Source organism: Pelobates fuscus, chromosome 6, assembly GCF_036172605.1.
Source record: "Pelobates fuscus isolate aPelFus1 chromosome 6, aPelFus1.pri, whole genome shotgun sequence".
Lineage (NCBI taxonomy): Eukaryota > Metazoa > Chordata > Amphibia > Anura > Pelobatidae > Pelobates > Pelobates fuscus.
The window spans coordinates 218,000,056-218,023,732 of NC_086322.1; the positions used below are offsets into that span (position 1 = coordinate 218,000,056).

The 23,677-nt window shown below is 40.5% G+C and overlaps 1 protein-coding gene across 1 annotated transcript in view; it reads right to left on the bottom strand.

Moving 5' to 3' along the window:
* Positions 1-22,970, bottom strand: part of LOC134614698 (UDP-glucuronosyltransferase 2A1-like) — a 139,822-nt gene extending 116,852 nt beyond the window's left edge. The window contains exons 1-2 of the mRNA XM_063458744.1: positions 22,946-22,970; positions 18,241-19,061 (exon numbers count right to left, since the gene is read on the bottom strand). Of these exons, the coding sequence (XP_063314814.1) occupies positions 18,241-18,982 (742 nt within the window). The 5' untranslated portion in view covers positions 18,983-19,061; positions 22,946-22,970. The remainder of the gene's footprint in view (positions 1-18,240; positions 19,062-22,945) is intronic.
* Between the last annotated feature and the right edge of the window lie 707 nt (positions 22,971-23,677).

Below are 23,677 nucleotides of genomic sequence, written 5' to 3' on the forward strand. Positions count from 1 at the left end.
CTTCATTGAGTCTGTGTGCAAGGAACTTTTGGTGTATGTATGTATGTATGTATGTATGTATGTGTATGTGTGTGTGTGTGTGTGTGTGTGTGTGTGTGTGTGTGTGTGTGTGTGTGTGTGTGTGTGTGTATATATATATATATATATATATACACACATATAATATGTGTATGTATATAAATACAGGCATACCCAACTTTAAGTACACAATGGGACAAGAGCATGTATGTAAAACGAAAATGTACTTAAAGCATTGCAATAGTAATTTACAGGCATAACTGATGCTGCAACTGCAGATTTCCAGTGATTTTATCACCAGTGATTTTAGTGATTTCCCGTGGGTTTTATTCAGTAAAAAAAAAAAGAAAACAAAATATCTAATTCCAGATTGTACCATTTATCTTTAATGTTTTACTCATTTGACAACCTTAAACTGGGAGTTTGTTAGCAGCTTATTCGCACACTTTGTTTAGAAATGCCTCTTCATCACAAGCATTTATGGTTTAACTTTGGATTCTCAGAATTGTGGCTAATGCAGGCAAGCTATAATTATAGAAAATGGCAGGGTAAACACTTTCGCTGGTGCCGATTGCAGAATATGGACAATGTATGGGCAGAAAATATATATATATATGGTCAGCTAGGAGTAGGCATTGTAAATTTAAGATGATTAACCTGTACCATGTCAGAAGGTGTGAAAAGTTCTTGCCCCAAAGACACTGAACAGAGCTGCTCCGGGCGAGAATAGAACCTTCCGTTTCCTGTTCATTTGCAGACAGAGGAGTGTCTGTACTCGCGAGGCACTTTTACGTACACTCGCGGGTATGTCTGTACTCGCGAGGGTACTTAAAGTGAGTGTATGTAAAGCAGGGAATGCTTGTTTGTGTATGTGTATATATATATATATATATATGTGTATATATCTCAAAGTACACTTATAATGAAATCAGATATATGTATAATATATTATAATATAAAATGCTTTAATTATTTTAAAATATATTATACATATATATATATATCTCCAATTGCTTGCACTCCAGGATAGGGAGTTAGAGCCCGGTGCTTAACAGCCAAATAATAGAAATGTAGTAATGATAGCACTCCAAGGACTTCGATTGGGATTGCCAGCAATCAGGTAAGTGTCTATTTGCTATTTGCATACCAGGTACGTCCGAAGTCGTTAATGACCATTCATTTTTTGGCAGACGTACCTGGTACGTCCAAGGTTGGGAAGGGGTTAAAGGACCTCAAGGAGAAGAATAAAACATAAAAGATAAAAGTCTTACAATTTTTTTAATGTACAGGGTTTTCTTCTATTAGGGTAAGTGTGTTATGTAAACAGGCTTCTCTAAATGATTTATTTTTAGATGATTTATTAGTTATCCAACCCACCCCCATCTCCATTCTAAATTGCAATACCAGTTGGGTTTTCCATTGGTAATACGTTGTTAATTTGTTGTTTCCCATTTCTAGCCAGGAGAGCTTTTGCTGCCATTAAACTATGTATGGTTATATATTGTTGTTTCCTTGTCATAGTTGGCCAAAGCAAATGTAATAATACTGACTGAGGAGATCTCTGTATCTCAATATCGTCGAACTTAAAGAAAAAATTTAACACACAGTCCCATAGTTTCTTGATATTTGGACAACTCACACATGAATATAGTTGCCAACTGATACATTGAATCTCCAACATATATATGAGATGTTACTATCTATTTTAACCATTCTTGTTGGGACTAGGTACCACCTGTTTGCTACCTTATTGAAATTTTCAAATAATATAAGTTATGTATATTTTTTATTAACTTTGTTTTGTGCACTGTACCAGTCTAAGTTTATAGAGATGTTACATCTAGCACTTTAAATGCAAATTTGCACTTATGACTTCCCTAGTTATTTTAATATGTTTACAATTTTAATATCATAAAATGATTACCATTTGAGACTTATTAATTATAGTCCTATACAAACAGGATTCCAAGTGTAATATCACTTCAATTATTCGCTATCTATATATATATATATATATATATATATATATTTGTCATTTCCATTTTCCATTTACAATCCCTATTTTATCCTATGATACTGAAAATGGCCAACAGAGTATCTAAAGAACCATAGACATAGAACACATAGATGCCGCATTGTGTGCTGAGCGGCGAGGAATGCGGCAGCCATCTTGGACCAGTCGCCGCTCTACTGAAGCTATTGAAGAACCCTTAGAAAGTCCATCTCCCAAAAAGTAAGTGAAGGATTTGGGGCACTTAATACCCTACCCCTTCATACCCTTAGTCCTCAATACCCCTACTCCTTAATACCCCTAGTCCTACCCCTTAATACCCCTACCCCTAGTCCTCAATAGTCCTACCCCTTAATACAGTAAAGAGAGAGAAAGGTTGCGCCAAAAATAAAATAAATAAATAAAAGATAAAAATTAAAACAACAATAAAAATATAAAAATATAAAAATAGGTAAAATACAGAATAGTAGGTAAGTTCCAATGGGTGTCTGGAGATAAGATAGGTATAGTCACTAATTCCGCTGTGGGGGTAGGTTCTCTTGTTGTAGTAGTTCCCACCGTCTTGTGATATGGAAGACACAAGGTGAAAGGACTAATCGTGCGGAGTGTATACACTTAATGTGACAGTATTGAAAATATATATGTTACACTCACATTTAGGTGAGCTATAGCCAGCTCAGGGTTTGTAGGCATATAGCGGTATAATCCCCGTTTACGGGATATATTGGTGCTTGTCCTCCAAGGGGTACGTCCAACTCTCAGGAGAAGAAGGAGATAAAACAGCAGGTAGTGCTCTCTGATGATATTTAAAGGTGGTAAATAAAATAAGATAAAATATACTCACAAGTAAAGTGCAGGTCACACTGCACTTTAGAAATAGCGTTAGTGGTATAATCCCCACTTCAGGATATGTAGTATAAAAATGCCAGGAAAAAATAAAATAAATAGTAATAATAGTGTGTAGAAAATGATAGTGGTACAATTATCTAACCAAAAATCATTTATTTTAAAATAACACAATATAAATAACCATTTAACGCGTTTCACCGCTGGGGCTTTATCAAAAATGGAATAACATATAACCTGGCACATAAAGAATTTATATAGGTACACTAGTACTTTAAAAAATGGCGCCAAGATGACATCATTACTTGGCAGCCAATCAGAATCATACAGTTTACATTTTACAAAAAACAAATAAAAACTTTGAATAAAAGTATGCATCTTAATATACTGTATACCCTATCCTTGTGGGTTGAATTATACTTTAAAACAAGGTTTTAAAACATAGTTATAATAAATGTAAAAATTGCGCGTCACGTGACTCGCACAGCATCTTGGGGAATGTAGTGTGCGAGTCACGTGATCGGCGTGAGATGGCTGGTGAGGTAGTGCAGCCGTCCTATTGGTGGGCGGCATGCACTCCTCTAACAGTGGAACGGAGATCAGCACGTGACCCGCGGCCAATAGGAAAGTAGTGTGCGGGTCACGTGGTCGGCAGATCGGCGAAAGGGCGCATGGGAAATGTAGTTTTAAGCGCCCTTTTGTCTGTGGATCGGTATAAATGAGGAAATAGGGAAAATTCATAATGTCTATGAATATAAATAGACATAATGTATAGATTAGTTTGTCACTAGGTAAAAACACTATAGTTAAACATGTTATATATACACATATAGGAGAAATTGATTATAGTAGTATAAATAGGGGGGGGGAATTAATTTGGGGCATATGTATAAAAAATCAAATGTATAAAAAATAGTGTGTATATAATCATTGGAGTACATAAAACAATTTAAAATATGATAACACATTTTAAGAGCCATTTTAAAAGGAATATTCATAAAATAACTTAAGATATAGTAAAACATTTGAAGAGCCATTATATGATAAAATGATATTAATAGGGATAATTCATAGTAATAAATAAAAACATAGGAAAGCTATATAGAAAAGTGATGATAGTGGGAATCATATGTACATACTGCAACTATAATGCATACATTAAATACGTTTTAACATATATATATATGCTGCAAATAGCAGTGAAAATGCTGTCAGGTTGGGGGTATCCTAGACTATAATGCCGTAGGTAACAACTATAAATAGGATAGCCCCAAACTGACAGCAAAGAAATAAAAGTGATAAAATAATTAAATAACAGGGATATTGTCATAAGAAATTAAATAGATCAAAATCAACGTTAAGACCTTGGGGGGTTAAAGTTTGTAAATTGAACACCCACTCCATTTCTAATCTTCCTAGAATATTTTTCATATTGCTACCTCTCCAGGGCATCTTGCATTTCTTGATTCCTATACATTTAAGGAATTTAGGGTCCCGATTATGTTTGGCAAAATGCTTAGATACAGAGTGGTTGGGATATCCGTTCTTTATATTTCTGCAGTGTTCTGCTAATCTAGTTTTAAGACATCTGGTGGTCATACCCACATATTGGAGGCCACAAGGGCACTCCAATAGATAAATAACGTTGGTGGTATTGCAGCCAATAAAATCTTTTATAGTATAGTTTTTCTTGGTACTATTAGATCTGAAGCTAGTAACTTTGGACTGTTGAAGATCATTTTTTAGAGATTCAGACACACTCCAACACTTTTATAAACACACCATACCCAACAAGAGCAAAGAAAAGAACTCTAAGCCCAGAGGCAAACGGAGTGGCAGAAGACAGCAAAAAAGAGAGATTAGAAAGACAATGATTGCACCAAACGAGTCAGACGCCGGTATTTTTAACTTATCACAAAAAGTTTTAAATGCAGCACAGATTTCAGTTTTAAGTAAAGGACTAAAATATGCTCCAACTAACTCTTTTAAACCTTTTGAAGCATTTTTAGATGTAAATAAATTTGTACGGAAAGCTACACTCAAAAGATTTTTTAATGTACATAATCCAGATACTAATCCCCCTAATCCCTCATCTCCCCCTCCTCCTACCTCCATTGACAAACCTTTTTATATTAACACTGACCAAAATCCACTTTTTATCCCTATCATTTTAAATCAGCCCCACTCGTGATGTTTGAGAAGTCTGTACTAAGAGATTTTAACAAAAAGAAAATGAAAAGCTATCTAGTGACCCTACATCCTCTATACAGCAAAAAGTAATCACCTTTTTACAAAAAGGACTAGATGGAAATATTATAAACAAAAAAGAATTCGATTATCTGTTTTTAAAATATCCTCGGATTCCGGTAATTTACTTCTTACCAAAAATACATAAAGATGCTAAAAATCCCCCAGGCAGACCCATTGTATCCGGGATCAACTCTCCACTGTGTAATTTATCTCAGTATATTGATATCTTACTACAACCAGCAGTAAAACTTACGAAATCCTATTTGAAAGATGTCATTGCTGAGATTTTTAAACAGTTTTAATTGGGAACCAGATTTTATACTTGTTACATGTGATGTCACTTCATTATATACCATTATCCCTCATCAACTTGGATGCAATGCTGTCAAAACTATGTTATCCAATGAAAAGAGAATTCCAGATACTCAGATTGATTTTATTGTAGAAGGTATTGACATCATTTTAACTAATAACTATTTTTGGTTTTATGATTCATTTTATCTTCAAAAGAGGGGGACAGCTATGGGGACCAGGTTTGCTCCCAGCTATGACGCCCTCTTTATGGCAGACTGGGAATCCAGCGCCATTTGGGGACGGCATGCCTGGGAGCAAAACCTGGTCTCCTATTTTAGATATATTGATGATTTGTTTTTTATATGGAAAGGCTCGGAGGACTCACTTAACTCTTTTATATGCCATCTTAATTCAAACAATAGAGGGATTGTTTTAACATGTGAATATAGTAAAGAAATAATCAACTTTTTAGATTTATGTATTTTTATCAAGGAAGGTACAATACACACTAAAACATTTTTTTAAAAAGTATGCACCAACACTGCAATTGATCACACCAGTTGTCACTACAAACCATGGCTTGAGAGTGCACCTAAAAGTCAGTTTTTACGAATACGACGCAATTGTTCCCATATTGATGATTTTACCGAACAATCACTTCTTTTAAAAAAACTATTTAAAGAAAAAAACTATTCCCCCACAAAATTGGATAACACTACACAAACAGTGAAAGAGAAATCGAGAGAGAGCCTTCTCACCTATAAGGATAAAAATAATACAGAAGCTCCCATCCTCCCGATAATTTTTAACTATAATAACAAAAGTGGTTTTATTAAGAAAACAATCAAAAAGCATTGGCATCTCCTAAGACAAGACGATCTCCTGAAAGACATTTTACCAACACAACCGAAAATTGTTTTTAGAGGTGCACCCAATTTTAGATCCATTTTGATTAATAATTACACTAAAGACATCAAAAATACCCAACACACCTTTTTAGATGGAGCTAAAGGATTTTACAAATGCAAAAGATGCATTGTATGCAAGAGTACTGACCCCTCCACACAGTCCAAAGTTACTAGCTTCAGATCTAATAGTACCAAGAAAAACTATACTATAAAAGATTTTATTGGCTGCAATACCACCAACATTATTTATCTATTGGAGTGCCCTTGTGGCCTCCAATATGTGGGTATGACCACCAGATGTCTTAAAACTAGATTAGCAGAACACTGCAGAAATATAAAGAACGGATATCCCAACCACTCTGTATCTAAGCATTTTGCCAAACATAATCGGGACCCTAAATTCCTTAAATGTATAGGAATCAAGAAATGCAAGATGCCCTGGAGAGGTGGCAATATGAAAAATATTCTAGGAAGATTAGAAATGGAGTGGGTGTTCAATTTACAAACTTTGACCACCCAAGGTCTTAACGTTGATTTTGATCTATTTAATTTCTTATGACAATATCACTGTTATTTAATTATTTTATCACTTTTATTTCTTTGCTGTCAGTTTGGGGCTATCCTATTTATAGTTGTTACCTACGGCATTATAGTCTAGGATACCCCCAACCTGACAGCATTTTCACTGCTATTTGCAGCATATATATATATGTTAAAACGTATTTAATGTATGCATTACAGTTGCAGTATGTACATATGATTCCCACTATCATCACTTTTCTATATAGCTTTCCTATGTTTTTATTTATTACTATGAATTATCCCTATTAATATCATTTTATCATATAATGGCTCTTCAAATGTTTTACTATATCTTAAGTTATTTTATGAATATTCCTTTTAAAATGGCTCTTAAAATGTGTTATCATATTTTAAATTGTTTTATGTACTCCAATGATTATATACACACTATTTTTTATACATTTGATTTTTTATACATATGCCCCAAATTAATTCCCCCCCCCCTATTTATACTACTATAATCAATTTCTCCTATATGTGTATATATAACATGTTTAACTATAGTGTTTTTACCTAGTGACAAACTAATCTATACATTATGTCTATTTATATTCATAGACATTATGAATTTTCCCTATTTCCTCATTTATACCGATCCACAGACGAAAGGGCGCTTAAAACTACATTTCCCATGCGCCCTTTCGCCGATCTGCCGACCACGTGACCCGCACACTACTTTCCTATTGGCCGCGGGTCACGTGCTGATCTCCGTTCCACTGTTAGAGGAGTGCATGCCGCCCACCAATAGGACGGCTGCACTACCTCACCAGCCATCTCACGCAGATCACGTGACTCGCACACTACATTCCCCAAGATGCTGTGCGAGTCACGTGACGCGCAATTTGTACATTTATTATAACTATGTTTTAAAACCTCGTTTTAAAGTATAATTCAACCCACAAGGATAGGGTATACAGTATATTAAGATGCATACTTTTATTCAAAGTTTTTATTTGTTTTTTGTAAAATGTAAACTGTATGATTCTGATTGGCTGCCAAGTAATGATGTCATCTTGGCGCCATTTTTTAAAGTACTAGTGTACCTATATAAATTCTTTATGTGCCAGGTTATATGTTATTCCATTTTTGATAAAGCCCCAGCGGTGAAACGCGTTAAATGGTTATTTATATTGTGTTATTTTAAAATAAATGATTTTTGGTTAGATAATTGTACCACTATCATTTTCTACACACTATTATTACTATTTATTTTATTTTTTTACATATCCTGAAGTGGGGATTATACCACTAACGCTATTTCTAAAGTGCAGTGTGACCTGCACTTTACTTGTGAGTATATTTTATCTTATTTTATTTACCACCTTTAAATATCATCAGAGAGCACTATCTGCTGTTTTTATCTCCTTCTTCTCCTGAGAGTTGGGCGTACCCCTTGGAGGACAAGCACCAATATATCCCGTAAGCGGGGATTATACCGCTATATGCCTACAAACCCTGAGCTGGCTATAGCTCACCTAAATGTGAGTGTAACATATATATTTTCAATACTGTCACATTAAGTGTATACACTCCGCACGATTAGTCCTTTCACCTTGTGTCTTCCATATCACAAGACGGTGGGAACTACTACAACAAGAGAACCTACCCCCACAGCGGAATTAGTGACTATACCTATGTTATCTCCAGACACCCATTGGAACTTACCTACTATTCTATATTTTACCTATTTTTATATTTTTATATTTTTATTGTTGTTTTAATTTTTATCTTTTATTTATTTATTTTATTTTTGGCGCAACCTTTCTCTCTTTTTACTGTGTATCTTTTATATAGAGGGTTAGAGGGTTACCCTCTAAAGGTTGCTGCCTGTTCAATATATTATTAGCGCTAACCTTACCCCTTTTTCTACCCCTTAATACCCCTACCCCTAGTCCTCAATACCCCTACCCCTTAATACCCCTAGTTTACTCTCTGATAAACAAATTATCTCCCGGACACAGAGAGCCGAACATACCCCTACCCTTAATACCCCTACCCCATGTCATTAATACCCCTACAGTGTTACTACCCATATCCCAGCACACATAGTCATTAATACCCCTACCCCAGCACAGACAGTGTTAATACCCCTACCCCAGCACACAGTGTTAATACACATAGTGTGCTGGGGTAGGGGTATTAACACAGTGTTAATACCCCTACCCCAGCACACAGTGTTAATACACATAGTGTGCTGGGGTAGGGGTATTAACACTGTGTGTGCTGGGGTAGGGGTATTAACACTGTGTGTGCTGGGGTAGGGGTATTAATGGCTATGTGTGCTGGGATAGGCTGGGGTAGGGGTATTAATGACATGGGGTAGGAGTATTAAGGGGTAGGACTAGGTGTATTAAGGGGTAGGGGTATTAAGTACCTCAAGTCCTTCACTTACCTTTTGTGAGATGGACTTTCTATGGGTTCTTCAATAGCTTCAGTAGAGCGGCGACCGGTCCAAGTTGGCTGCCGCATTCCTCGCCGCCCAGCACACAATGCCATAGACGTGCGGCGTCTATGTGTTCTATGTCTATGCAGTTGACACATCTACCATACATCACATCCTGTGACGGAAGTAATGAACGTGACGCATGCTCAATGTGACCGAACGAGATTGAGATCCAGCTGCGAGGAAACACTACATTTCCCAGGAAGCTACAAGGAGGTTCGCGGCGCGTCATTTACGGGTGGCGCACGCAAACCCAGAGGATTGACAATTAAGCAGCATACCGGGCTTTAGTGATTAAGCATATACTGCCTATGTAAACTGTGACTTTTCTATTAGGATTTACACTTCTGAAGAAGCCTATAAATGCATTAAGTGTTATTGGAGATAGCTGTGGGGCAGTCCCCAGTACCTGCCTGCCGACCCTCAGAGTCAGGACCCTGTAATAGATGTGAGGCAAGTAGCAATACCTGAGAAGCCTATATGTCACTGTACACCTTGCCTTCGGGCTTGGAAGCAATGCTGGGTAGATGGATTCATGGTTTGTTGTTTACTTAGGTGTGTGATGTATCCGTGCTCTGTTCTTTTTCCTCAAGGGTCTAGCCAGGCCCGCTCCATAAACACCCGCCGGGTTACTTTTTTGCAGCGTCTGATGTAGTATCTGCGAGTTCTTTGTGCAGGTATCGCCTGCCTGTTTCTCCGCCAAGTGCTGCCAAAATTCAGAGCACAGCTGGTCGTAGCGAGCTAGGAATCTGCTGAGAGGCCTTGTCTGTGCATGTTGGGTTACAGGAGCCATTAGAGTGTGGCCCGTTGCCATTTTAGGTAATTTCAGTGCAGAGATTTGCTTTGCTATGCCTGGACACCAAGACCCTGGGACAGGGAGTGGCTGAGATGGATTGAGGCAATGCTGTGATGGACTTAGAACTGCAACCACCGTGATCCGCTAAAATGTTTAACAGAGCACTCTAAGTTCCAGGATCATATTTCAGAGCGCTAATTGGAGGGGTTATAGAGGAGAGGAAGTCTCATCAAATTACATCTAAAACTTAGGGGAGCTCCTTGTATTCGCAGAAAGCACCGTGCTGGTGACCGGGAAATTCTACCCAGCCCACTGGAGCTTTGTGCCAGATCACTGAACATTGGGCTTCCACCTAATTCGGGCTAGAGTTTTTGGAACAGATTTGGCGCTCCAGAAAGACCTTTCCGGGGATGTATGGCATGTGGGGGTGTGATACTGCATTGTATGTATTTTCGGGTTTTTTGTATGTTCGGCTCTCTGTGTCCGGGAGATAATTTGTTTATCAGAGAGTTGACACAATTATCTTCCAGACACAGTGACGCCTGGCTTATGTTACTTTAAATGGAGACCACCTGCTGGGGGGTCTGTGTATAACTTCAGTGTTCCTTGCCTTAATAAACCAGTTCTTCTTCACCCTTCAAAAAGTCTCGACTAGTGCTTGGGTGAGATCGCTGTAACCTGTGCAGGATGCTATAATCACTCTGGAGCTAGTCACAACTCAGAAGGGGCGACTGAGGCGTTAGTAACCCATCTTCTGGAGAGTATACCGCCACAACTCTTTTCCCTTGCCTACTCAGATTGCTCTATGAAAAGCCTGTAATTGGATCACATGTGACCCATGTGACGTCAGACAAAGGCCCGGAAGTCAGCTCCGGGAGCTATGTTCCAGGGAAATATTCTAGGGAAGTAAAATGCTTATTTTTGCAGGTTATTCTGCAAACGAGGGAATGACCTAATCCAGGGGTAGGCAACGTTTTAGCAGCACTGTGCCGATATAGGATTGTGATGTTGCGTGGCGTGCCGATCCTATTTTTTTAATTTGAGGTGTGTATACTTTGGTAGTGTGTGGGGGCTGTTTGGGGTACTGCATGTGAGAGGTTGCATGCAGGGTTGTGTGCATGTATGTGGATTGTTAGTGGTGTTGCGTTTGTGGGGATTGTGTGTATGTTTGTGTGTGGGCTGTTCGTATTATTTGTATGAGGGGACGGTTATTCTGCATTTCTGTGTATATCTAGCAGTGTGGGTGGCTTCCCTAGGTTCCAGTGGGGACCATGCCGGCCAGGTATAGCTCAAGTATAGGAGCTGCAACAGCAGCTGCAGGCTGCTCTACTACAGTGTGGATTCCCATTAACAAGTGCTGGGAGGAAGTGATCTGAGATCACTTCCTCTATGTGCTACAATACAATGGATTGTCCTTCACCACCTCTTCGTATTAACAGATATCTGAAGTTTTACTGGGACTCCTGATAGGACAGAGCCTGTTTGGCTCTAGCAGCCTTGAGTGCCGTGCAAAGACACCTCGAGTGCCGTGCATGGCACTAGTGCCGTAGGTTGCCTACCCCTGACCTAATCCATAGTACCCAATAGGGTATGTTATACCGAAAAGGCCCCCCACCTCCAAAACTGTGGTAGTAACCCTTTAAAATAAACAGAAAGAAATAAAGTTCAACTGATATAATTATCCTAAGCAATTGAGAATGTAATGAGGACATATTGTAACTGAGACCCGTTCTTAAATAGCCTGATAAATACTATATATTTAATCTTTGACAATTTTTTAACAATACCACTTTGAATAAACTGTTTGATGTTCTGCCTTGTTATGTCATAAAACCTACAATCTAATTAATTAATAAACAGCCTTTGTGATATAGTGCACAAATGTTATATAGAGTGTTAAAGTGTGATATAGAGTGTTATACAGTTCAGTCAAAATAACAGAGGTTGAGGGGGAAAATTAAATCAATCTTGGCTATTTTGACCTACATTTTTGAAATGTGAGATTGTCAACGCACAAAAACTCCATTCATTCATTTTTGTCATTTAACCCTGTAAAAACGGATCACACAATGGTGCCATGCTAGGGAGATTTTGACTTTTTTGTAAATCACTTCTCTCTCAGCTAGTGCATGTACAAATCTCTATACATTTTATTAAAATAATATGTTTTGCGATGTACAGCAGGTAAAGTATAAAAGGTATCATTTTCTTTGACAAAGTCAATGAACTAAATACGGTACTAAATGCATAAAAAAAGATGGTGCAGCTTAATTACCTTTTTTTTCTGTCTTCTTTAGAACATATATTAAAGTAGAAATTCAATAAAGCTTCTACAGTACAACACAAAAAATATGATTAACATAGGGGCTGATGGAGCTGCAATTGTTTTTTTTGTTTTTTTTAACTACTCTTTACATGCTCTTGCTTAAGTATGGAAACTCTGATAGTTAGCTTGCTTGATACCTCTAACCTATTGTACAATTGTGCAGAACTAGCAAAATGACATATACCACAAAAATCTTGCATGTATACCTTGTTAAGCAGAGTGTGTTATTAATCTCATGGATAGAATACTGTGACGGACCGCTGGCACTCCGACCGAGCACCTCCGCCAATCGATGCTCCTAGCTCTTGCCGAGGACTCCGAGCACTCCAACCGACACCATCAGCACTGTGGACCCCACTTCCAGCGAGGCAGCTGCGCAGGGTCTCGCCGTCTCTCACCCACCCTGGATCCACGACCAGGATCCAGCTCCCAGTGGGTGAACCTCTCCTAAATCCAGAGAGCATAACAGGAACAAATCAAGCTATTACAAGAGCTTACTCTGGGGAGTAAGTATTTATAGCAATCCCCAGAGTGTAGGTATCCCTTCCCCCAAACATGAACCAAGGCTTCGAGAAAGGTGCAAGTAGGTCTGGTTTATTGAGGGCTACCTGCCTGGTATTTATGCAAGTGTCCACCAGGTGGACACTCCCCTAGGGGACCTGATGAAACAATGGGACACATATTGGATATCAGCCAATCACAGACAATACAAAGAAAATGCTCCCACAGTGACATCACAATCCCTCCTCTCTATCCTGGAGATAATTGGGAAGTAATCAAATTATCTCCCAGGACAGAGGCAAGACTCCATGAACCACATGGTTACAAAAATACATGAAATTACACAATGTTACAATTACTACTGTGATAAAGTGAAGGCAGAGAGGCCCTTTAACTCCAGGGGAAGTACATGTAGTTTGTGTTGTAGGCAACACAAACCAACATTTAGTTATGGGCCCCTGGGGTGGAGCATTTGGAGAGCAGGGTGGGCCAATGCTCCACTCCTCAGTTTATACACAACTGGGAGAAATAAGGTTCAGGCCAGAGTTTTTTGGAACTGTCTCCAACCCACTGCTCAGCTGCAGATAATCAGCTGTAGCAGTGGGAATAAACCCCTCCCTGCTAGGCAGGTAAAGGGGGATTGCTGGCTTCCTCCCTGGAAGCAGGTGGGAGAGAGGCTGTTCTCTCCAGTGAGAGAGTCAAGGAGACTGAGCACTGGGAGTGCAAAAGGAAAGCAGTCAAGGCTGGCGTGGAGCACTGGGAGTGCAGAAAGGAAAGCAGTTAAGGCTGGCTTGGAGCACTGGGAGTGCAGAGAGCTGACAAAGACACTAGGTTGGTGAAACTTCGTCATACATCTTCCCTTTGGGGGGAAGACTAAACAGGCACCTGACATTCTGCCGGTCAGTACCTAGGTTAGTCGGGCAGCCCACCCACGAAGAAAAATATGCAGAGTAACCCCCCCACAATAAATGGTACTGGCCTGTAGGTTCAAGTTTGTAGTGGGACAGCGCATCACTCTCGGTCTCTCTGGTGCAGCTAGGCAAACTGCTGGTGTTGCTTGGGGGGCAGAGGCCAGCGGCGCTCTTCCCTGCTGCCATCTCTTCCGCTGGGGTAACCCGTGGTAAGTCAGGCTCTGGACCAGGGGGAAAGAAAGGGCAGAGGCTAACAGCGCTCTGCCCAGATGCCAGCTCTGTTGCTGGGAGGGGGTCAGTGGGTATCGCAGGCTCATCCACTGCCCCCAGGACCCAGTTGAGATGTAGCTGGGGAGGGGAAGTTTCGCTTACCTCCTCATCCTGGCATCCCTGCGGGGTTGGTTGGGGATCTGGACCGCCCGTCCAGCATCCCTGTAGGACTGGCACAGAGAATGCGGTCCCATCTGTGCCAGTGTGGTTAGGGTTGTCTTCCCCCTCTCCTGGTATCTCCGGCTGCTGTTGGAGGGAAAGGCTGGTTGCCCCCACTCCCTAGGACGCTGGTTGCCCTAAGGTGGAGGGATCGACAATCACCTCCTCCCAGAACTCAGACCACCGCTGGGGAGAGAGACCCGTTGTCTCCTCTCCCGGCAAAGTATACTGCTGCTGGGGATCTGGGCCGGCTGCCCAGCATCCCTGTAGGGCCAGCAGAGAGACCTCGGTCCCATCTCCGCCTGCCATCTGTGGGTCTTCCCAGGCCAAGTCTATGAGGTCCTTCACCTCTAGTACCTCTGGCTGCTGTTGGAGAGGGAGGCCGGTTGCCTCGCCTCCTCAGGATGCTGGCTGCTGTATGGTGGAGGGATCGATCATCACCTCCTCCTGGAATTTAGGCCGCCGCTGGGGAGGGAGACCCATTGTCTCCTCTCCCTGCAAAGTATACTGCCGCTGGGGAGCAGGACTGACTGTCCCTACTCCTGGTAGTATACTTGGTTGCTGTGCTAAGCTGAACAGATGTTGGTAGCTCTGCTCCAGCTCCCACTCCATTGTGACCAGATGAATCAGGTCTGGCCCCAGATCGTCCACTTGGGGAAGATCCAGCAGCATTTCCCTGATGTCGTGGATGTCCCAGAGCCGACATTCTGTGGGGCATCCAAAGTCATTGCCCTCCTCAAAGGCCTCCCACAGTAAGCCCGGCCATTATAATCCTCTCCTTCCGGCAGATAGTGGTTAGTCATCCAGGGGTTGCGCTGGGTGGCGTACCACTTTAGTGCCCGGTAAGCTCCATCCAGCCACAACTCCTTCCAAATCAGGTCCCACAGTTCCATTACCCACTCATCCAGGGGTTGCTCCCCTAGGAAAGGTGACCGCAGGGCCACAAGTACCTGGAACCGCTGTTCGTCACTGGGAAGGCTATCTCTCCGCCGCCGCTGTACCTCTTCTAAGGCCTCATACCACAGCTCCTTCCGAGTGGCATCTCTCCAGTCCAGTATGCCCTCCTCTGATACAGGCCCATCCTGCTGGGCCAAGTCTGCAATCTCCAGAGAAACCCCTCTTCACATGGGGACGCTGCACGGTCGCTAGGTCGCTCCATTCTCTCGAGTTCCTCTATAGGCAGGGGCACTGCACAAGTGCTAGTGTTGCCCTCAATTATAAATCCATAACTCCACATGTTACCGGTGTCTCCGAGCTGCTGGTCCTCGCACTAGGACGCCATCCCACCGCTTGCCACCAAATGTGACGGACCGCTGGCACTCCGACCGAGTACCTCCGCCAATCGATGCTCCTAGCGCTTGCCGAGGACTCCGAGCACTCCAACCGACACCATCAGCACTGTGGACCCCACTTCACGCGCAGGGTCTCGCCGTCTCTCACCCACCCTGGATCACGACCAGGATCCAGCTCCCAGTGGGTGAACCTCTCCTAAATCCAGAGAGCGTAGCAGGAACAAATCAAGCTATTACAAGAGCTTACTCTGGGGAGTAAGTGATTATAGCAATCCCCAGAGTGTAGGTATCCCTTCCCCCAAACATGAGCCAAGGCGTCAAGAAAGGTGCAAGTAGGTCTGGTTTATTGAGGGCTACCTGCCTGGTATTTATGCAAGTGTCCATCAGGTGGACACTCCCCTAGGGGACCTGATGGAACAATGGGACACATATTGGATATCAGCCAATCACAGACAATACAAAGACAACACTCCCACAGTGACATCACAATCCATCCTCTCTATCCTGGAGATAATTGGGAAGTAATCAAATTATCTCCCAGGACAGAGGCAAGACTCCATGAACCACATGGTTACAAAAATACATAAAATTACACAATGTTACAATTACTGCATAAAACATATACATGCAACATATCCCCAGATAGCTTAGATCTGAGTGCACATTATTACTGAATGGCGCTCAGATCACATGCATACAATTCAATCGCCATGGAGCCAAAGTCTGTTCCATAGTCTTTCGTTCCACGACTAGGCTCCATGGCATAGCTATCTGGGGTAGCACTACTCACATACTGAAAGTCCCGAACACCCTGGCAGAAATACACGAATAAACCTTATTGCAGGGTAAAATACAGCTATCAGCACAAGGGCCCTAGTCGGAAGGCAGGAGGCTAGCCAGTAGTCCCCTCCAGGCACAAGTGGCGAAGGGCACTTTGTCACAAATACTGTCTACCATATATGCTACTTAAGGCTCGACTACTCTTATTAACATTCACTAAACTGTACCTACCTGTTTAACCTGCACAGTAATACAGCGTTGCACAATACATAAAAAGAGGCTGTTATATGCGGGAGTTCCAGCATCGATATTGCTCTCTCTATGTTATGCATACCATATGTTTTATGTGCACTAACTCCTCAATGAAAACAAAGATTGACAAAAAAAAAAAAGATACTTAAGAGGGATGTAGGGGAACAAAACTGGTGTGGACTGGCTGACAATGTAGTTAAGGTAAAGCTGTATTTGCACACTATGCAAATGCTCTTGCTGCTTCAGTCTTTGAACACTCTGGCATGTTCCCTTTCTTCTACACTCACTACATACACTTTTTTCTTTGTCCCAGACTGTATAATAGAAGCTTCTGCCTGCTAGTAAGAAGGTTAGGAGAGGAGTGGGCAAATGAGTGCTAGGGGACAGTCCTTAGAAAGCGTAGAGCTAGTGCATTATTAGACTCATTTATGCCACGCTCTGGGTGCTGCCTGCACAGTATGCCCTTGGTTGGTCATCATGCATTCACGCCAGGTTGATCATCTAATTCTTTGTACAGACAACACCCCTTTTTGGGCATGTTTGTTCCTTTGGGTGGTTCAGGTTATGTGATTCACATCAGTGGCCGACCCTTTTCCCCTGCCCACCAAAATCCTGCTTCACTGGACACTGCTATTAGGTGTTATGGATTTACTTAAACGATGAAAGCGAGAGATTAGCACAGGGTATGTGTTTTCTGATAGCTATATGCAGTGAGTTTCCCTCTAGCACCACCTCCACCAGATACATGACGCTTGGGAGATATAATTTTTTCAGTGTTTTCTGTCGATAAGATTCTGTAATTAGACCCATCAAAATTGTCAGCACCAGGCCCAATGGGCTCTTAATCTGGCCCTGCATCCATCAATCATCATTATCCATTATCATCATCTTCAATGAATGAAATATAAAACAGGAGAAACAGTTTTTTCACAATTTTTTTTGCCTGCTATAATTTTTTACTTTACTAAGAACTAGTAGAACTAAAGAAAAATTAAGGTTATTTTATTTTTTTCAGCTCACGGTTTATAAAATTTAGTGTGCTAGGCGAATAAGTGAGTCAACATGTTTATGAATAATTTATGCTGAAAAGATCATCTCTTTTTCCCTGAATAATGCTTTCACAATTTCTACGCCCACACCTGTTCTATATATTCTATTGTATATATATATTCTATTACTGTGTATATTCTGTATATATATTCTATTACTGATACACTATGCATATAAATTTATTTTTTTATTTTTTATTTTTGCAGACTATAATCTCCTGTATCTCGATTAGTACAGAAAACAATAATACCTTTAAAAAATGTATGTGCTATGATTTTGGAAACATCACTTATACCTAGGATTTTCATTTTTTTTTTTTAATGAAACCCCCCGCAGTTTTAATAGTTGTCACAGAATTGAAAAATCTAGAGTATGTATTTTCATTTTCAAACATTTCCCACCATGGAAAGACGTGTTCAATCCATGCTATTTTTGGCAGTGTTTCTCTACATTTACCACTTAGCGTCAGGGTTTTACCTTGATAAACATTGTCATTTTCTATAATGAAAAAAATATAAATTGCATTTTTTTAATTTAACAAAAAAACATACCTAAAATCTCACTGTAGTACGAATCCCACTCTTCCCAGAGAGAGCAGAATATTTTATCTTGTATTATGTAGGACACCAAGTTCTGCAGCCTTTCACTGAAGGACATTCTGTCTGTTAGCTCTGACAGAACAGCGGGAGTAAAGGATGGAGGTGATGGTATCATGCCACAGTGCCGTTCCACTGTTGAGCCTGGTGTGAACCTCAAGGAATATATAAAAGGAATGTCCAATGTAGTAGCCACTAATTCCCCACATGGAGCTACTGGGTCAGATAACAGAACATCAAACTGTAGTGTCTTTAACTTTGCCAGCAACTCCTGGTTTTTAAGTACACTGTTGCAAATTTGCCTGCTGAGCTTATGCCATTCGACAGTCAACTTGCTTAATCGTTGGCAAAATTGAAAGAAGTTTATGTTGGGTTTTTCATACGTCCAAAGGTGAACAAAATTATTAATCACGGAAAAAACAGTGCGTTTTGTAAATGAAACATTAAAAATCTCATATGTCTCTGGATAGTTTAGCTCACTGGGACCAATATAAGCAGAGCCCGAAGACACTAGTATTGTCACATTATGGCCTCTGTCTATTAATGCATTAATAATTGTTTTAATATTTAGCCAGTGACTGCCTTCTGTTGGCCAAATTAAAACGTTCCCGCAGAAAACAGTTCCTACTAGAAGTAACTGGACCATGAACCGCTTCCCTGTTTGGCTATATTTTAATGTACTACGCAGATGGGCCATTGCAAGCCTATTTCTACTTTTACGATTGATCTGTTTGCGTCTTCTGTAATGGACGATCTGGAGCTGATCCAACCAAAACCTGTGTATAAAAAAACATATAATAAAGCAGAGAAATAATAAAAGTATATTTAGAATCACTTTCATAAAAAACAAATATGCGAATGATTCTTGTTGGCCTTTTCTTTTAACTCCTTAAGGACACCGGGCGTTCTATGTCGTCCTTTTTTGGGCGGTTCTAAATGCCGGAGGGCGGCATAGAACGCCCCTGCCATCCAGGGGACTTACCGGGTCCCCGACGATCCCACGATGGCGGTTGCGATCCGGGGGGCTGCCTGGGAGTTCAGGCAGCCCTCTTCTGCACGATCCAGCCCTCCAGGGCCATGTGATCGCGATCACATGGCCGGAATAGCCGGCTCATGCAATGCCAACGGGGGGACTGCCTGAACTCTCAGGCTGTCCCCCTGCTGCCTGTAAAAAAGTTTTAAAAGTAAGTAAAAAAAATTAAAGTATTTAGATCATATATATATGTATATGATCTACCGTATATACTCGAGTATAAGCCGAGTTTTTCAGCCCATTTTTTGGGCTGAAAAACCCCAACTCGGCTTATACTCGAGTCATAGTCTGTATTATGGCAATTTGCATTGCCATAACACAGACTGGGGGGAGAGGGGGGCTGGCAGAGCTGTACTTACCTGTTCTGCAGCTCCTGTCAGCTCTCTCCTCCTCCGCACCGTCCGTTCAGCACCTCGGTCAGCTCCCAGTGTAAGTCTCGCGAGAGCCGCGGCTCTCGCGAGACTTACACTGTGAGCTGACAGAGGGAGCTGCACGGACGGCGCAGAGGAGGAGAGAGCTGACAGGAGCTGCAGAACAGGTAAGTACAGCTCTGCCAGCCCCCCTCTCCCCCCACTGAACTGCCACTGGACCACCAGGGAAGGAGAGCCCCCCTCCCTGCCATATATCAAGCAGGGAGGGGGGACGAAAAAAAAACTATGGGAGGGGGGGGTATAAGGACCACTATGGGAGGGGGGGGTATAAGGACCGCTATGGGAGGGAGGGGGGGTATAAGGACCACTATGGGAGGGAGGGGGGGGGGGTAAGGACCGCTATGGGAGGGAGGGGGGGTATAAGGACCACTATGGGAGGGAGGGGGGGGTAAGGACCACTATGGGAGGGAGGGGGGGGGATAAGGACCACTATGGGAGGGAGGGGGGGTATAAGGACCACTATGGGATGGAGGGGGGTATAAGGACCACTATGGGAGGGAGGGGGGTATAAGGACCACTATGGGAGGGAGGGGGGTATAAGGACCACTATGGGAGGGAGGGGGGGGTATAAGGACCACTATGGGAGGGGGTGGGATAAGGACCACTATGGGAGGGAGGGGGGTATAAGGACCATTATGGGAGGGAGGGGGGGGTATATGGACCACTATGGGAGGGATGGGGGGGGGATAAGGAACACTATGGGAGGGAGAAGGGGGATAAGGACCACTATGAGAGGGAGGGGGTGGGATAAGGACCACTATGGGAGGGGAGGGGGAAGTAAGGACCACTAGGGGAGGGGAGGGTAAGGACCACTGGGGGAGGGGTGAGTCAGGACCACTGGGGGGGGGGGGAGTGAAGGAACATGGGGGTGGGGAGGTAAGGACCACTGAGGGAGGAGGAGGGGAAGTCAGGACATATGGGGGGGGAGGGGGCGGCAAAAATTTTTTTGCCTACGGCGGCAAATATCCTTGCACCGGCCCTGCACACACTGCATTCACACACTGCATTCATGCACACACACACTGCATTCATGCACACACGCTGCACTCATACACACACACATACGCACACACTGCATTCATTATGCACACACTGTAAATAAATATTCAATTAATAAAAATTTTTTAGGATCTAATTTTATTTAGAAATTTACCAGTAGCTGCTGCATTTCCCACCCTAGTCTTATACTCGAGTCAATAAGTTTTCCCAGTTTTTTGGGATAAAATTAGGGGCCTCGGCTTATATTCGGGTCGGCTTATACTCGAGTATATACGGTAAGTACTTTTATATGCACATACACACATAAACTATTATTCTAAGTGTATTTTAATATTAATATATATAATTATTATATATTTAATATTAAAATACACTTACAATGACGTTATATATATATATATATATAATTATAATTATGTAAACAAATATATATATTTAAAATTAAAATAATCAATAAGAAAATTGAAAAAAATGAAAAAAATAATATACCTGTATACTTTCGCTCTAACTGTTTTGCTATTAATATACATATATATTGAAAGCAAAATACATTTAGAATGACGTTATAAATACATATATGTGTGTGTGTATATATATATATATATATATACATATTTCTATATTAAAATTTTACATACGTATATACATTTCTATAATATTTTTACATGATTAAGTAATTTCATTAATTAAAATTTGAGGGATGTCTCAAAGGCAACATAAGCAGTCTGGCAAATTTCAATGTGTATAAACTAAAAATGTGCTAAATTTGACCCTGTACATTTCCAAAACACTATAAAACCTGTACTTGGGGGGTACTAGTATTTTACTCGTGAGACTTCACTGAATACAAACATGTGCATTTTATTGCAGTAACAGCTGACAGTATTATAACATTCACAGTTAAAAATGTTCACATTTCTTTACATTTTATTCATATTAAATTGTGTTTAATATATAAATATTTGATGTGACATGAATGTCCTGTTTCTCCTGAACAAAATTATATATAATAAATGTGGGTGCATTTAATATGAAAGAGGTGAATTATAGTTGGGCAGACATATAGCGCAGATGCCGGATTGTGTTTATGGTTTGTTTTGATCACAACTTGTACAACTGGCTCAGTCCTTAAGGGGCTAAATCAAAGTTGCTATTTGTTGATTATTTCCAAATCCTGACAAATGGTGGCGAAGCATAGATGATTCAATGTGTGCTCAATTCCAAATAGTCATAAATACATTTGTTTTGTGGAATAGCATAAGATTGATGATACTAAGCAATTTAATTAATGGCCAATATAGTACCTCAACTTGAAAAAGAAGCAATGGTCAACACCATAGACGTAGACTGTTTTACATTTTGCATTGAACACACAGAAATACATCTATTTATTACTTAATTAATTAAATTGATCTATAGGAAGTCTAAATTATTTGTAAGCAGTATTACTTTGTGATCATGAAGCTAGATAAATCTCAACAATCATATAATAAGATTATGAGATGAGGGATAAATATCAAGAGTAATTAAAGGTGAAATTCGAAATGTTTGAAGGCGATTCAGTTTAAACATTTAAGCCTCCAGAATTCTAGGATAGAAGGGGAAATACAGATTTGGACAAACAGCCAACTGAAAACTACAAGATCAAAATTATAGCTGCAAATTATGTGCAATTTATGAAGGGATTTAATGAGATAAAATTACTAGGAGCCAGGTGTGTTAAGAATCTGTGACTACGAATCCAAGGATCGAGACCCTAAAAAGTGGTTCTCCATGATCCATTATCAGTGGGTCCCCCCCTAGTAAAACTAGTCACATGGTATTCTTCAGTCCCGAGGCAAAATATATAGTTAATTTCTGGAGAACGCATTTCCATATTGCAATTGAGACCCCTTTAGCACTGGGAAAATGCTAATGAAGGTCTTCTTAGAATTTGTTTAATATACATTATTGAACTGTTGAACAAATGACTTACTAAGCTCGCTTTATATTTTAAGAACTGTAGCTACTTGACTGAAGCTGCTGCCAATTACATCATTTGGGTTCCTGTCTAATAAAATAAGAAGAAGAACCACTGAGATAAATCCCTGATGGTTTCTCAGGTTTCCCTTGTAAAAATATAAATGATATTAGTAATAAAAAGGTATCATCATGTTTAACAATTGATTAACAGGACATGAGATGTTGGACCTCTTACCTGAAGTTCCTTTGCTAATGAAAACATCAACTGGTCTCTAAATATATGTAAAGCCTCTGATAATATCAGTGTGGGATACACAGTTACGTAAAAACAGCAATCCAGCCTCCCAATAGTGATCAGTAATACATAAGATGATTGTATTACAAACTTAATTATGTAAACAAATGGGAATTAAGTTCTGAAAGAGGATTATTCTGTTGTTCATTTCTAAACTTTGTCAATATATTTGATCCAACTAGTACACTTGTGAAACTAAGACTTTTAAATGAATTTATACTTAGCTTCCCTATAATAAGCGCTGTGTTCATTTTGATAATACAAAAGAACAATATGATATTATTTTCAGGGGGAGGATTAATTTTGAAAAGCTGAAATGAACACGGCGCTTATTAGGTAAACTGAGATCAATGCATTGTTATGCAATACATAACATGAAGCATGCAAAATATTCTCATTTTAAAGAGTACAAAATGTATCTGTACAATGTGCAGGCAGAAGTGCCAACAATTGAATAGATATGGAGATAAAAACATGTTTAAAAACAGGTCTTTCCCCCACTTATCAATCAATTCTTTAGCATAGACCTCAGCGAAAGAATTGACTGATAACCAAGAATTAAACCCATAATTTTGTCCTTAAGACAACAAGAATAAACAAAATGAGCTCATGATTATCCCCTTTTTTTCCAGAACCTGACACATTATGGGGGAAACAAAAAAAAGTTTTACA